The 17,816-nt window shown below is 38.9% G+C and overlaps 1 protein-coding gene across 1 annotated transcript; it reads right to left on the bottom strand.

Moving 5' to 3' along the window:
- Positions 1-1,384: 1,384 nt before the first annotated feature.
- LOC125235426 (nuclear RNA export factor 1) lies at positions 1,385-16,608 on the bottom strand. Its single transcript, XM_048141983.1, has 10 exons — positions 16,418-16,608; positions 15,693-16,295; positions 15,201-15,391; positions 14,400-14,509; positions 12,367-12,403; positions 7,393-7,643; positions 6,683-6,851; positions 6,196-6,360; positions 4,896-5,050; positions 1,385-3,499 (listed from the first exon to the last, which is right to left on the bottom strand). Exons 1-10 carry the CDS (start codon positions 16,473-16,475, stop codon positions 3,400-3,402), a joined length of 1,839 nt encoding a protein of 612 aa, XP_047997940.1. The 5' UTR covers positions 16,476-16,608; the 3' UTR covers positions 1,385-3,399.
- Between the last annotated feature and the right edge of the window lie 1,208 nt (positions 16,609-17,816).

Here is a 17,816-nt window from a genome sequence, read left to right as displayed (position 1 = left end):
AAAAAGTAGTGAGCAAGTTTGATACTTCAGTGGTGAGTGGAATGCATGGTATTTTATTATATTACTCAGACAAGTAAACTTTTCAGTTTGCTATTCTAACTTGCAGTTTAAATGGCACAATACAGAGTGCTAATTTATCTCTCTTATTTCGTTGACAGACGACCTAGAAACTGCTGCTCCGGACGAGATTTAGATGTTGACCGAAGAGCTGTTATCTACGCTGGTAAACATCTCAAGACGTGACAGAACACAAACAAGAGTATAATCAAAACCTTGATGTGCCTGTTCTATGTTGAAATGAAATTTATACGTGTGACCAAGAATAACCACGACCATTTTATTACTGTAGTCCGTGATGTCGCGTTTAGGATTATAATTAAGTACTACTCTTTTTTCCGGAGTTTTTAAATGTGGTCAATAAAAAATGTACAGTGTTCATAGCTGGGCATTATTAACTCGTTAATCGTTGTATTTAACGGATTAACTTTTAAACTAACTTTAAAAAATGTAAACGGATTCGTTAACTTCCGTTAAATTTCGCCGAGTCCGTTAATCGTTACTCCAGTTCCGCACGAGCCGAGTAAAACTTGCTCTGACCGCTACTGTAAAAGCTCCCGTAAATTCACAGTCTACAGACCAACTGGCGCCTTTGTATCACTTGTTCGAGACCTGCTAAAGTTTATTAGTCTCACTGCACCCATCACTAACCGGGGAATAGAATGCAAATCATCAGGAACGAACCACAAATCGAGCAACAGACGCATCAAGCCAGAGACCGCGCTATCCACCAAGATGCCGTGATTCACTTCAATTCCAGGTTTCTCAATCCGAGGAACCTACGCAACATGATTACGATCGCAAGAATGACCCAATATCTACAGGTCACCAAGGTAAAGCCTAGGATTTACCGAACCAACGTGGACAATTGGCATCTGGGATATGTAATAATTATTTTTCACTACACCAACTGGACTTTGTTCTTCGAAAACAGATAGCAAAATTGCATTTTATCCAAAAGAGTGCAAAGTAATTTCATACAAATTTTAACTCTTAAGATGTCTTAAGCTGGCTCTTTTTGAACCACTCGCTACGCTCGCGGTCAATATTGGAATATTTCGCATGCTCGGGTATCAATATTGGCACGTGCGGTTTAACAACTACTTTGCCCCCTTGTAAAACAAATATCTATTTTTATCGTGAATTAACGTATTATCGATTAACTTTCGTTTAATTTGTCGAAATGTAGGTATCGCTTTTGGCCCACTTACACCAACCACTTAACTCAGTGGGCTGTCATTTGTCAAATTCCATATAAAATGGTGGGTTAACCCCCGGGTTAATTTATAAATTTAGGTCATACAGGATGCATGAATAAAAGATAAACTGCTTATAAATTAAATTTATTCCATCATCATTATATACAATTGAGATAAACTCAACATCGCTCCTAAGCCCCGCCCAAAGGAAGCCACAGCAAGCAGAAAAAGCGAGTACTATTCTACAAAATCTCACACAGTCTCTAGGTTACCCACGTGTGTCCTCTCTGCCCCACAACCAAAGGAACCATAGACCAAGAAATTTCATAGAATCAGCAAGTGTCTAAAAAAATACAGCAATGTGAAAATGGTGTCAGTTCAAAATCATGGTGATACTCCCAAGCATTGAACGAGCGACTAGCCCACGCAGAGGGGTTCCGTCGCTTTGGCATGGGCAGGGTCTCCAACCCTGTACGGACCCCTGATCCGGGGTTCCATCGACCAAGCATTGTTGGACACCAAAACAGCTGTCAGACACGCGCCAAATGTCAGTCCTGTGGCTCCTTAAATCCCAAAAAGATAATCCTATTTTATGTACAAAGTTTTCTTTTTTTTCTGTTCTTTTAGGATATTAACTAAATATAACTAAAAATTAATCAATCACGCTTCTCATACAGCCTCACAATAATGTAGACTTGGTCATATTTTGACAAACAATATTACGAAAGAAAGTTATACAATAATAAATGCCTGTAAAGGCTAATGTTAGTAAGATTTAAGGGTAATCAATGATTTATAGCAGATTAGTACACAAAATTAACTTCAAAAAATGACAAACACATTTGGCAATTTGATTAATAAATTGTTACAATTTAGTACTGCGTTTACGGCAAAAAATTTAACATTAGATTTACAAGTGTGAAATTTCTGATTTGCCAAAAGTAGGGCTCTTAACACATTAATAATACATAAGATCTCATAAGTTGATTAGCTACCTAGTTATAACAAAACATTAACGAAGGAACTAAAGATTATTCTCCATACTTGTATGTAAATCGAGTTTTGTAATCCAATGATTTACAATCAGTCTTACATATAAATGATGTGTAACTTTCACAATTATATTGTTATATTTCTTTAATTATTCCAAAAATGTATTTATTTCTTCATAGATGTACTATATACGAAATATTACACTGAACAATATTTATATCAAAAGAATAAAAAGATTAACTGAATAGTTTGCATTTTTTTTTAACTGACTCCGATAGTCGCGTTTGTCGTATTTTTAATCGAAATCATTTAATTTTGATTAGTTTAAAAACGCGACAAACGTTGTCAGCATTGTGTTCGTCTAATAAGAATTATGGAACTGTAACTTAAAATTAAATATCGTATGATTATGTTCCATAAAACTGATTAGAATCTCTAACAAAAAGTAACTTTATCATACAAAGTGCCATTCAGAAATCAAAAATAATTCTCATAAATTTAAGGATCGCACTTCATTTGGGCAACAATTTCGCAAATAATGTAGCATTTTTGTCAAATAAAACTTAACAAAACCAAAAGAAATGCCATCCTTAATAAAGACAATGGCAAAACGAATTTCTTAGTTAAAACTTTATTTAAAGAATTCGTATAACTGCCGAATATTACTGCTGTACTATACTTAGTGCAAAACAAAGTGGCGAGCCCGCAAACGAGTCCTAATTGAAATATTTTTATTATGCTTAAAATGTATAGGTTTTTCAAGAAAGTTGGCACAAACGTCTGTACAAGTGACAGTTCAGAATGGCAAGAGCCACCACTTAATTAGTTAATGTGATACATACATCAATTTCACTCACTCGTCCTTTTCAATCGCGCCATCTCTTTTGAATTGACCTATACGGTACCTCATTTTTGCCAGACTTGCCACTTGTTCTTGCGACGAGTATAGCACAGCTGAAATCCAGTTATTATGCGCTTCAAATACCTTTATACTCGAACATTGCCAGTCTGGCAATGGCGACTGGTTGTTGTGACTACAACAACCCTTAAATTCGTATCTTAACAATTATCTAAATTCGACTAACAAAAATATGTATCTTCTTATACTATATGTACAGTAGGCACAGCCTTATCGACGTAGTCCGGAGCTTTACTTTACGAAGGCTTCGGGCGGTATCTTGCCTTCGGAGTGTAGCTGATTGAAGATCAGTAGCGCCCTTTGGTAGTCCCAACCGGTTTCTTGTAGGCAGCTGGAAAAAACATTGGTGTAAGCAGACATTCGATCACTTAAACTTAATTTACGAGTAGTTATCAATAAAATTATTAGACGCATTTCAAAACTATGTCACACTGTATAGTCACATCTCGGACACTGGCGATACAAATTGCGGACAAATATATGAAAGAGGCGCGTTCCTAGCACACATTCAAAGCTCGTGTGAGTGAGATATGACAGGTCGACTGGTCGCGTTTTTGACAGGCGGTAACTGTGAGGTAACCGAGAGGGGTGGGCGGCACTTTCAGCGGGGAGCGGGAGTGGCCATACTGTACGATAGTACTCTTTATTATACTGTGGTATAGTGCCGTATCAGTAATATATGTATTGTAATAAGTTTACTTATCATGCAAGAAGTATCTTGCAAGAGTTGCAAGGTTCTAAGGAAGACGCCGCGTCGACGTCGCACCGCTTTGCCGTACAGTTGGCCCGACGCCGACGCTCGCGAGACGCTCAGCGAGAGGGGGCTCTTATGCAGTAACTCAAATGTCTCGCTCGTTTTATATAGTGCCAGTGACACAAGCAAAACTGACAACACCATTTCAAACAAATAAAAACAAAGCAATCCTAATCATAAAGTTATAGTTAATGTTTAATACATTGAATTGAAGTGGACGTTGCTGACTTTGCTTCATCATCATCATCGTCCTTGCGTTATCCCGGCATTTTGCCGCGGCTCATGGAAGCCTGGGGTCCGCTGTGACAACTAATCCCAAGATTTGCTGACTTTGCTTCTAAAAGCATAATTATATTAATTATGATGCTGGTTCATGCTGGTCTACTGGCTCAGCATGAAAACCTACACGGCATGGTTCTCGCGCGGCGTAGCAGCTACGAAAACTACTAATACTATAGTTGTATCAGATAAGAAGGCTCGGTTAGACATTTGTCATGGCACACCACAGAATTAGATTTAGATAGAAGACACAAGAACATCTATTTGTATGGCGGCTGAGCGTGACAGTACTGAAGTTGTTACTTGCCTGTGATTTTAAATATGTCTCAGGCTCTCGAGTGTTCATAATTGTTGTGTTGTTGCAATTAAATATCACGTAACGAGGCATTTTTAATGTTTTTGTTGACTTCAACTTACAAAAATTGACGCCCGAAAGCTGCAAGCTACGATTAAAGACGGACAACTCAGTGGATTTCACTGAGTTAATTTGACACGCTAAGTAGATACGTTTGTGGCACACGGTCTTACTTTAATTACGGTCCAGTATCGGTTCATGCCGGTCTACTGCCTCAGCATGTACACCTACAAGGCAGGATTCTAGCGCGATACAGCAGCTGTTAAAACTACTAATACTATAGCGGTGCCGGATGAGAAGGCTTGATTGGGAGTTGTTTGTCATGGCACAGAGTCTTACTTCATGGTCCAGTGCTGGTTCATGCCGGTCTGCTGGCTCAGCATGTTGAGCAGCGCGGCGTGGTCGTCGCCCGACGCGCCCGCGACGGCGACTGGGAGCGGCGCCGGAGCCGGGGCCGGCGCTATGGGCGAGCCGGATGAGAAGGCCTGCTCCTCCTGGAAATTTAACGCAAATTTCAAATATACTGTGGTCACATCTCGGACACTGGCGAACAAATATATGAAAGAAGCGCGTTCTAGCACACATTCTAAGCTCGTGTAGGTGAACGCGTACAATGCTTGTATGAGTGAGATATGACAGGTCGGCTATTCGCGTTTTTACAGGCGGTAACTGTGAGATAACCGAGGGCGGCACTTTCAGCGGGGAGAGGAAGTGGCCATACTGTACGATAGTACTCTTTATTATACTGTGCTGTGGTAGACAATACTGTCTCTCGTTTAGTGTAAGGCTTGAGTGCAAGCTCGTATTGGGCGTGGTGCGGGGCGGGGCGTGCGGCGTGCATGTCGAACAATTGAAGCTCATATAAGTGTCCTGAGTCAACGATGTATGTACGCACGCCCGCCGAACGCTCCGCACCGAGCGTCCAATCAGGCCTTACACTTAGGGACCGGCCACATCTAAGAGACGCATGTCCTGAGGTGCGGAACGGACGTCCGCGCCACACCGCCTGAATTTAATTCAAAAAACGTCCTTCTAGTAGTCCTTCCTATACAAAATGTACTGAGGAGACGTTTTTTGAATTACATTCAGGCGGCGTGGCGCGGACGTCCGTTGCGCGCCTCGAGACACGCGACGCTTAAGTGGGAACGCTGCTTTAGAAACCCAACTTTGCTCGTACTACTGATCTATAATCGAGGGCTAGTCTAGTCCTTTCATCATCATCATCATCATCCACCTTGCGTTATCCCGGCATTTGCCACGGCTAATGGGAGCCTGGAGTACGTTTGACAAACTAATCCCAAGATTTGGCGTAGGCACTAGTTTTTACGAAAGCGACTACCATCTGACCTTCCAACCCGAAGGGTAACTAGGCCTTATTGGAATTAGTCCGATTTCCTCACGATGTTTTCCTTCACCGAAAAGCGACTACGAGCTAGTATACAAATGGATAATTAGGACAGAGCGATCTTAAACTGAATTTACACCTGCAAATTATTGCTGCAAGTTTTGAAACAAAGGTATAAGCAAGAAAGTGATGCAGATATTTGCCACTCACTCTTACCCATAGTTACGTCTCAAAATATGCAGTATCTTGCAAGTGTAAATCCAGTTTTAGTCTATAACCAGGCAAAGCGCTCACCTGATCTTTGGTAGTGTTGGTGATGAACAACATGTCATTCATGACACAGAACCCGCCGTTGGTGTTGGGAACGATGACGAAGGTTCTGTGGAAAGAGCGGGTAGGGGTTCCCGCTACGCTGGTCTCTTTGAACACTCCGTTCATCACTAGGACGATCATGGTTGGCTGGAAGTAAAAGAGAACAAGGATTATTAAACAAAGATAGAAGATATTTATTTAAAAATAACACACTTTTAAGCCTTCTGTCACCTGCTACTTATCCGTGCGGAAAGAGGAGATGTTAAATGTATAGCAAGCTTTCATTCTACAACTTTTTTTTTCGAATAGTCAATTGATGCTGACTACTAACAGTAGACACAAACTCAAAGTAAAAATAAATAAGTCTGCATAAAACAGATAGTGCGTACTCCTAAGGGCTACTACACTACCCGAAGCTTCCCGTGCGCCTATTGTTTGTCTGTTAAAAGGTGAGTACCTAAATACTTACAGTGAAGACTGGCAAGTCCACAGCGAAGCCTAGCAAGTCGTGTTGCGTCTTGGGCAGCTCGGAGAGGAATGACACGACCTGCAGCTTGCCCGTCCGTAGATAGCGGCGCCGCGAGTCTCTGTCTTGGATGCGGATTATGTTGCGGCTGTTTGTTATGTAGCTGTTTAGTCTGAAACGAAAAACGAAAATTGTAACGAGTACAAAGAGGACTCTAGGGCCAGTTGCATCAACCACAGTTAATGACGCATCTGTCACGCGGCAGCAGTCTATAAAAATTCCCATGCAAAAAAAATTACGAATGCTATCATTCAGTAACAGACGGTTTGGTGCAACATACCCTAAGTTTATTACGGAGAACACCGTCATAGAACAAAATCAATATATACTATAATAAGAGCCACAAAGCAATAGATTAAATAAGGAGTCCCTTAGAAAATGAGGTCCTGCTTTCGGCAAGATCTCAAGGGCACCGACCGCAATGCAAGAATAAAACGTCAAAATATAAAATAAAACGACGAAATAAAGAATTAAAACGACAAAGGAGCTTATTGTGTCTTGTGGGGAACCGTTTAAGCTTGTACACATTCGGTGTCTAAATAGCACTTGCCCTATCGGGCTGCCACGGGTCAGTCAGCAAATTCTTTACCCTCCTCCCACTAGAGATTGTTTCTAATAAATCTATGAACAAATATCATATAAAAGGTACTAACTTGGTTCCTGCATTATTACTCCTCCCGTCATAAGTCAAGTAACTCGCCGCCATAGACATATGCGCTTGTTCGTGATACGCGTCCAGTAACGGCTGCCGCGACTCAGAGTCGTATATAGCGAAGTACTGAGTCAGGAAATCGCGGACGAGGTCTTTGCCCGCCTCGTCAACGAGGAACGATTGTTTCCGTGGTGGTAACGCGGAGTCTTCGGCGACGTCAAATCCGATCACAGGGGGAAGGTCCACGCCGTCCTGCAGTTTATATGAGACTTAGGTATTGTTTGGATGATACTTGACAAAAATCCGGAGCCATTTTCATAGGATGTCAAATTGGCTAACAATACCAGAAACAAATCGTATGGTGTTTGTAATATTAGAGTATCTAAATATCAAGTTTTTTGCCACATATAAATACTTATTAGGACTTGGATTTTTTATTTTTACTTTCTTTAAATTGAATCTCTCTGAGCCAATGTAGCTGTCGCAGTAAGATAGATAAAGCCGTTATATAGTTATAACCCTAGGGATATAATTATATGTCGTAACATAGTTAAACGAAAGCGATTAATTGCTATCTTACTAGGAATATAACTATAATACTAAACTATATATATATGTCGCAGTAAGATAGATAAAGCCGTTATATAGTTATAACCCTAGGAATATAATTATACGTCGTAACATAGTTAAACGAAAGCGATTAATTGCTATCTTACTAGGAATATAACTATAATACTAAACTAGTTTAGTCATATAGTTATATGACTGGATTCAGTTTAGTGAAATGATTGTAGACAGGAGTGCAGCGGTGCGGCGGAGGTATAGTTATAACCCTAGGGATATAAGGGAGCGATTCAGAACCATCTTACTAGGAATATAATTATAATACGGTATTTAAAATTGCAAACGGGACTTTATCGCGTATTACTATGTATTAAGTCCCGTTTGCAATTTTAAATATGTGTAAAAATCGTGAAAGTTTAAATCAGTGTTTTATAATACGTATAGCGGGACGATTTGGAATAACAACATCGTCACTGACGTTAGAACAAAGTTTATTTTGTATCGATCCGAACATAGTACACAAGGTTTGGTTACTAAACAAACGAATCCAAGCTATATTAGTTAAAACGTAACAGTTAGGGCATGCTCCCGGTATTTCCCGGTTCTTGATTTCCCGGGAAATCCCGGTAATTTAATCGCGGTAAGCAAATTTAAACCCAACATTCAAAATGACAAGGTTGTAATTAGGTACGAGTTCAATTTGTTATGACTTATGATAAACATTAAGATTAAACTGACAAACAACGTCAAACTCGTATAACGGAAAAAGTATCGTCCAAGTAACCAGCCAGTATTAATACCCCTAAATACTGAAAAAGGTAAGCAACCTCTAGCAATGCGATATACACAATGTCGCATTACGAATACAATACAATGGGCACGTAAAAAATAACTAATAATACAAATTAAACAAAAAATATTACCCCCATCAAGATATAGCTCAATCGATTCTACTCTCGATTCTGAACAAACTGATTTCAGGTTTTTAGTGTTAAGTGAAACACGGTGTATAACTATATTACTTAACTAGAGACGTATTATAATTATATCCCTAGACTAAGTTTAATCCAGTGATATAATTATATAACTAAACTAGTAACGTATTATAATTATATTCCTAGTAAGATGGTAAGGAATCGCTTTCGTTTAGCTATGTTACGGCATATAATTATATCCCTAGGGTTATAACTATACCTCCGCCGCACCGCCGCACTCCTGCCTACAATCATTTCACTAAACTGGATCCAGTCATATAACTATATGACTAAACTAGTTTAGTATTATAGTTATACTCCTAGTAAGATAGCAATTAATCGCTTTCGTTTAACTATGTTACGACGTATAATTATATTCCTAGGGTTATAACTATATAACGGCTTTATCTATCTTACTGCGACATATATATATATTTGTGTGTTGGAAATTAGAATAAGTATGATTTTTCATTTCGAAGCACCTACTCTTTCTGATTATGTTTTTTATTTCCGCTACCCAAAGGTTGTCTGGTAGAGATCGCTCTTTAGCGATAAGACCGCCTGTTGTCTGCCTCTATTTATAATCATTTGTTTTGTCTCCGCTGTATCTTTTTTCTGTATCTCTTGCTGAGGTGTGCCAATAAAGAGTATTCTATCTATCTATCTATCTATATATATATATATAGTTATATGACTGGATTCAGTTTAGTGAAATGATTGTAGGCAGGAGTGCGGCGGTGCGGCGGAGGTATAGTTATAACCCTAGGGATATAATTATATGCCGTAACATAGCTAAACGAAAGCGATTCCTTACCATCTTACTAGGAATATAATTATAATACGTTACTAGTTCAGTTATATAATTATATCACTGGATTAAACTTAGTCTAGGGATATAATTATAATACGTCTCTAGTTAAGTAATATAGTTATATTACAGGATTAAGTTCAGTAGTATTATTGTAGCAGTGTAGTGCTGCAAATTGCACGATTTGCGATAGTAAATATCAATATCTGGGCGACCGAGCTTCGCTCGGTTCTATTTTAATATATCACGTCTTTAGATAAAAAAAAACTCTTATAAATACAAAAACAAAAAAAAAGACAAAAAACAAAAACTTAATTTCTGGCCGGGATTCGAAACCCTGACACCTACGATCTATCTGCGTACATTAGACCGACCTCGTGCGACTGAGCTACGCGGAATCGATGCGCGCGCGGCGAAATTAAGGACCATATTTTACGTTTACAAATGCGAAAGAAAAACTCAAGAAAACTCGAAAATTCGCTACGCTAGATCGATTTTTCACCCCCGAAAACCCCCACAAAACAAATTTCAGCGAAATCGTTAGAGCGGTTTCCGAGATCGTCGGTATATATAAATAAATAAATAAATAAATAAATAAATAAATATACAAGAATTGCTCGTTTAATAGTATAAGATGTTTATCTTAGATTAAATTAAAACTGCCATCGCACAAATCCAAATGCAGATACAATTTAAAAAATGAATAAATCCGATATTATGAAAAAAAAGGACCGGGAGCACCGGTTCCTAAATTTTTGTCTCGGTTCTTTCGCCACCATAAAATTACCGGGATTTCCCGGGAAATCAAGAATCGGGAAATACCGGGAGCATGCCCTAACTGTTACGTTTTAACTAATATAGCTTGGATTCGTTTGTTTAGTAACCAAACCTTGTGTACTATGTTCGATACAAAATAAACTTTGTTCTAACGTCAGTGACATTGCAACCGAGACTTAATACATAGTAATACGCGATTAAGCCCCGTTTGCAATTTTAAATACCGTATTATAATTATGTTCCTAGTAAGATGGTAATCGCTTTTGTTTAGCTAGTTACGGCATATAATTATATCCCTAGGGTTATATTATAACTATACCTCTGCCGCACCGCCGCACTCCTGCCTACAATCATTTCACTAAACTGAATCTAGTCATATAACTATATGACTAAACTAGTAACGTATTATAGTTATATTCCTAGTAAGATAGCAATTAATCGCTTTCGTTTAACTATGTTACGACGTATAATTATATTCCTAGGGTTATAACTATATAACGGCTTTATCTATCTTACTGCGACATAGCCATATTTTACACACCATACAATTTGGGTTAGATATGTAGATAATTATAAGTGAATAAGCAATGGCTCAGGTTTCTATTTGGGTGACATAATATATGACATAAACATAGCGCCTGCTCGTAGCGTAGCCGCTATGACTAATTTAGTCCGCACAGAACAGTTACATTCATATGGCATAATTCGGCTCAGTTGACCAATCTAAATACCTACAGAAAAGTTATAATTTATTCCAATGTACAGCCATCAAAGAAATGGAAGGGCTCACTCCGCTCACTAATATCTAAACATGCATTCTAATCCTTAAACAATAGAGGCGTTCAGATATATATGAGCATCTTAGGGTCGGCTCACACCGGAATGGCAGCGGTCGGCAGCGGCCGGCAGCGGAGAGCAGCGGCCAAGGTAATTTTAAACTTTATCTACATAATTTAAAAAGACTAGTATAACCTGACTAACTTAATCGGGTTTCGCGGCGCCGATTTCACACTAAAAGTGCTCGCCGCGACGCTGCCGGCCGCTGCCATTCCGGTGTGACCGTGTGAGGCGCCTCTTATGGTGACTGTACTTAAGTATGACATAGCGTCTACGACACGACAGTGCGCTGACATCAAATACTCGGGTGGTTGAATTTGGTTATTTTGTTATTTGTTAGTCGTAGTTACGTACGGTTGCCTCATGATCCTGAAGCGCCCGCCATACACCTACCTACTACAAGTCTTTAAAAATATATTTATATATCGTATATTTCGTCAGGTGACGACCAAAACTCAGCAATTTTACCAAAATTTCGAGTTATTCATAGTGAATCGTACTAATAATTACGCAATTGAAATCAAGTTTTGGTTATCACTTGGCGATTGTTTTAGATATCAATTGTTTCTTGTTGTTACGTGTCCAATCAGCCAAGATGTTATCAAAGTTTATGAGGTAAAATTAAGAGTCAAAATAACCCTTTCCTCTAGTAAGACAGACCCCAAACTAGTAACGGTGTCGTTACACGGGCAACACATTGCCAGCAATTCACATACCATTGCCGCGTTTGTTCAATATACGCACCAACTAATGGAGCAAACGCGGCAATGGTATGTGAATTGCTAGCAATTATGTTGCCCGTGTAACAGCACTGAGAGACCACACTAGCAATCAACCTGCAACTTTTATACAACGCTACTGCTGAATGCAATTTTGTTGCAACAGTGCAGTGACTCCTTTTTTCATAGCAGATGTAAAACAGCAACACTCAAAAGTGTAGGACGTTTCTAAAATTGTACTATTTGCAACTGTAAGATCAATAGCAATAAAAAAGTTGTAATTTATTAAAACTTACCAATCTGATGAGCTTGGGGAACTTCTTCCGCACATCGCTGAAGACAAATAAGATGGCAACTCATGTCAATGAAAGCCTCTGAAACTCTCATTCACACATTAGTAACATATAGCATGAATGACAATAACATGTCACATAAGCTGACAAGAATGGATTGAGAAAAGTAATCTGAAAGTGTCACCCAGTCGGCGTATGATGCTTCCAATTTTATCACTTATCCACGTGGATAAGACATTCGTCACTCTCACACTGACATAATGAGGCTTTATCCACATAGACATAGTGATAAAACTGGAAACATGATACGCCGGCGGGGGCCTATGAAAAACAATTTACAACTTGTATTACAAGTGGTACTTTCTTTCTTATAAAAGGAATTGGAGGGATGCTACTGCTTGTAATATTATGAGTTGTAAATTGTTATGCAATAGGCCCCTGACTGGTTCTTTTTAAAAGTCTTAGCTCACAGTTACAACTCAATAGTCACTCTACTCAAAGTTGAATGTAGAAATATTGGACTTAATGTTGAATTTCCTGCAGTATAGTTTTCCAATTGTATAGACAGTCCACCAAATCTTGGCACTAAAAAAGGCGGCAATCTTGAAAAATGTGTTCACCAGCCAATTCATAAAGGGCGTGCCTTTCTAAAACTTGACGTTGATGGAACATGGAACCATCAGCGAGCCATAACACTTAATAATTGATTGAAAATGTATAGGTGAAGGTTTAATTCCCGTCGAAAATTTGAATTTTGCGAAATTTTTTAGAGCCAAGATTTGGTTGAGTTGACTGTTTAATTGTACTATATTGTGTGACATGTGGTCTATGCATTCACCAAAATTAAGTTGAGTTCAAATGTGTTGAATAAACTGGTTTGAAAAATAAGTCTAAGGACCTGGCTATTATAACTTAGAAATAATGTACATACATTTTTTCATTTTACTTCTACAATCAATTCTTCCAGCTCATGTGACTCTTATCTAAAAAGGGCGAGTAATACAGGTAAGATAATGCGAATCAAGAACTAGCATACAATTTTCGTTACATTGCTATATTTGGTTGTTCCAATGAATTCATTTTCTCTAAGATAGTTATCTTAAGAAAATTTCATGTAAGTTCTCGCGCCATATAAATGGGACTTACTTAATGCTCAATTGTTTACATTTACAGTATAATAGAGAATATGATTGGAAACTCAAGTGACCTCTCAATTCATTTGCACAAGCCAGAAGTATAAAAAATTGGTGCTCTTGAAATATCGCAACATGGCGTGTAGTCATATATTTCTGGTCAGGCTTTTATACATATGGTTTCAAAGCTACAAGCGAACAGCCTGGCAATTATTAATATATATATAATTAATATATATATTATATATTATAATTTGCAATATCATAGTTTCATCCGGTTTACTCACATAATATATTGATTTGAAAGGGCCGGAAATAAAATATTGGTTCTTTTTTTAACCCCCGACGCAAAAACGAAGGGGTGTTATAAGTTTGACGTGTCTGTCTGTCTGTCTGTCCGTCTGTCTGTCTGTCTGTGTGTGTGTCTGTCTGTGGCATCGTAGCTCCCGAACGGATGAACCGATTCAGATTTAGTTTTTTTTGTCTGAAAGCTGAGTTAGTCAGGAGTGTTCTTAGCCATGTTTCATGAAAATCGGTCAACTATGTCGCAGTCGGGGGTTTTTTTCAAAATTTTAATTTGTGGTTATTACGCTTTTTTGCCAGACTGTATGCAAAAGGTGTAAAGTCCTTTAAGAATGCTCTGGCAATCTGCCCCCCCCCCCCCCCCTAGAAGCCTAGGTTGGCCTCCCCCTGAGAAGATGGATCCACCCTTACTGGCTATATTATGAATATTACTATATTTCTGCCTAGAACATTATGACCACCATATTTCCCAACTATTTGAAATATTTCAACAACCGACCCTACATGCAACCCAATATATTTATCAATCGGGATGTCTTTTCACACACTATATCCACAAGCATTTCGTTCAAGACCTGCAAGTGTTCGGATAAATATTACCTGACATATATGTCATGGTCACTACACCTGGTGACCAGTGGGTTTCCTTTGAGGTACAGCTCAATGAGCGGCAGTGATTTCAGGCAGTCCAGTGATCCAATGTAAGGTATCTAAAATAATGAAAGTAAATTATAGTAAGATTTTAGCTGTTTTACAAAAATATATCTTTAGCGATAAGACCGCCTGTTGTTTACCTTTGTTCGTGTTGCTTCCTTGTTTGTATTGTTGTATTTTATCAAGGTGTGCAATTAAGAGTATTTGTATTGTACTGTATAAAACATAAATTAAATTGTGTACAATTGTACATTAACATTTTAAGGGGCATCAATTCAATTTTCAGACCGAATTTTAAAACCCAGTATGTATTTTGTTTTAGCATTAATTTCCAAATGCTAACACAATAAATCTACTTTATAAAAAACGTATGATATGACATTGTAGGGGGACACCTCACACAGATCAACCTCGCCCCAAACCAAAGCTTGTACTATGGCGGCTAGGTAACAAAGAATGTTAAATCTCGTGAAGTTTATTTCATCACAGGGGAAACAATGTTGTTGTTGCCGATTGTCCTAGGACACCCCATAGGTGCATAGGGCCTCCACAAGACCCCTCCACGCCTTTCTATCTTGAGCCACCGCCTTGGCCTCGTTCCAACTCAGTCTGAATTCCTGCAGCTCGTTCTCTATGTTCCACCTCCAGGTGTGTATGGGGCGTTTGCGGGCTCGCTTTCCTCCTTGAGGCGCCACTCAAACGCGATCAAAAACTCAAATAATATCAAAGTTTAAAACAAATGTATACCTTATTGTCTCCCAAATACAAAATCTTCAGACTCTTCAATTTGTTGGCTAATATTTTCAAGTGTTCAATTCCATGCATTTTATTGTCGTTGAGGTTTAGCGCTTCTAGATCCGGAATGTTCTCAGCCATGATATCCACGGCTGCCAGCATTATTTGTGGACGGAACAGAGCACAAAATATGTCTGCTAGGTCTGTTAAAATAAAAACAAACATATAGATCAATTTGACAAATAGAGTTTAGTTAATTTCTTGAGTACACAAGCAGTAGCCCTACTAATGTCCTCACACTTTAAGGGACACAGCAGCAGCCAACCGACAAAAGATTCCAATTTAATCCAAATTACTTTGCACTCCTGTAGATAAAATGCAATTTTGTTATTGGTTTTCAAAGAATCAAGAAGAAGCGCTTACCAAATTGGTGTGGTGAAAAAGTTTTACTTGATCAGTTTTTCACAACATTGATCTTACTCTAAAATAACACATATTTTTTACCTGGATCAGCATGGAACTTTGTCAAGTCCAAAGCTTTAGTAGCAGCATTATATCTCTTTGCCATCACTAGCTTCATCTTTTCCTTCATCTCTGTATCAATCTGTACATTTGGAGCATTATTCCGGACCATGACAACCAGTTTAAAGCCATCGGACATCACAATCTTCCTGTCTGTGTGAAATAGTTTCTCTGCCACTTTCACATCATCCACATAGAAAACTGCAGCATTACCGTTGATCTTGTAATAGTGGGGTATGAACACTTCTGGTGATATGAAGCCCAGCAAAGCTTTTAAAATAACCTCTTTAGGATGCTTGCCTCCATATGGAATTACAATTTGGTACCAAGGAAGCGGACCTGGTATGAATCTTCTAGGGCCTCCGGGGCGGCGTGGTGTTGGTGTCAATCGGCCTCCACGGCCCCTAAATCCGCCCTTGCGGTAGTTTATGTGTCCAGGACCCCCGGAATTGGCCCCCATATCGATATCGTCATCGAGTAACAATTTTGGGTCATTAAAACCTCGGAATTTTCCTTTCCCTTTAAACGCACCTGGCTTGAAACTGACACGGCGCGTGAGATTATTGTGCGTGCGATCATCGTGCTCTGAAATATTATCTTTTTGTTTAACATCTGTATAACAAGATCCTATCTTATATTACACTGGATTTCATAATACACATTGAATATTTTATGTAACCTTGAAAAAAATACAGGGAAAACCATACCATAATGGTCAGGACCATTTCTCGCATTTCGAGGTTTACCACCACCACGCTTTGGCATTGTACAAAAATTACTTAGTATGCACTTCGATATATCCTCACGTATTAATTACACGTATTAATATCAATAAATAATGAAAATATTTGGTTACGAGACAAAAATTAACACGCAACAGCGTAGCATGGAAACTGGAAAGACGATTACATTACACAGATGTCACAGATAAAAAAACTACCAATGACAAGGAAAATTCTACCAACAAAGTAAGTATACCATATTAACAAACAGCATTGTACCATTTTATTTTAATTTAATAGCCGGTCAGACAAGTTTGTCACTATAAAAAGCACCAAATCCAATTTTCCTAAGGAACATAATTGAATACATCTATCACTGTCAAGTCGTTTCCGTCACCAGAAAATAAAAAAGAATGTTTGTTTAGAATAAGTAATTTTTGTTTGTCACATATTGTTCTGCACTCTATCTTTTTGTTTCTTCCTCATGAAAATTTTTTGGCAGAATTGTGCTAACTGTAGGTAAAAAGTGAAGTGAAGTGAAATAAAAACTCATGTTACTCGTTTTAGAAAATTTTCTTCTAGTAGGTAACTTGTTTGACAGGCATAAATAGTTAAAATTATCACAAAAAGCTTCTTTATCTGACGATTACGACATTTACGACACAGATCACAGGTTAAAACTATTTGACATAATTATATTTTCCGCAAAAAAATATTTACATATTTTACCTTAGCCTCAAATGGGACTAGACTGGTCACGTCTGCCGCATGCATCCTGATAGATGGGCTAGTGTAGCCACCAAGTGGATGCCAGGATGCCACAAATAGAACGCGGACGCGGCAGGCCCAGAAAAAGATGGAGGAATGACCCAGACACCTTCCTCACTAACTGGCCGGAAGAGGCACTAAACCGAGAGTCATGGAGGTTAAGGGGAGAGGCCTTTGCCCAGCAGTGGGACACCATTATAGGCTAGATAAAAAGATATATCCAGGGACGTTTACATCGGGAGTTCAACCACCAGCTAACCAGCTCTATAAGGCGCAGGTTCGCCAACACGTGGAAACTGTTCTCATCTATGATCAGGGCCACCTTAGTACCAGCAAGTACCGGATCTAGACTTTTATCGAGGGAGGGAGGGGCAAAAACTAAAAATTGTCAAATGCGACGCCCCTTGGACTTGACGAACTTGGAATTTGGCGCCACTCTTGGACTTGATGCCCGGGGCAAAGGCCCCGGCTCGCTCACCCGTTGATCCGAGCCTGGTGCCAGCTTCTCCCTCTGGACCGCATCCAAAAAAGAGCGACTCGAACACAACTGCCTTTGATTAAGACCTTTAAACCTTCAAGAAAAGAGCGTACGTACACTCATCATAGAAGCCGGCAG

Source organism: Leguminivora glycinivorella, chromosome 17, assembly GCF_023078275.1.
Source record: "Leguminivora glycinivorella isolate SPB_JAAS2020 chromosome 17, LegGlyc_1.1, whole genome shotgun sequence".
NCBI classification, from domain to species: Eukaryota; Metazoa; Arthropoda; class Insecta; order Lepidoptera; family Tortricidae; genus Leguminivora; species Leguminivora glycinivorella.
Note: the sequence above shows the minus strand (reverse complement) of the source record. Positions and strands in the feature narration are given on the sequence as shown.

Coding starts and splice junctions, on each gene's coding strand:
- LOC125235426 (XM_048141983.1), bottom strand. CDS start 16,475: ATGCCAAAGCGTGGTGGTGGTAAACCTCGAAATGCGAGAAATGGTCCT. Junction 14,510..15,200: donor TGTATTTGGGAGACAATAAG/GTATACATTTGT, acceptor TCATTATTTTAG/ATACCTTACATTGGATCACT. Junction 12,404..14,399: donor GACCATGACATATATGTCAG/GTAATATTTATC, acceptor ATTTGTCTTCAG/CGATGTGCGGAAGAAGTTCC.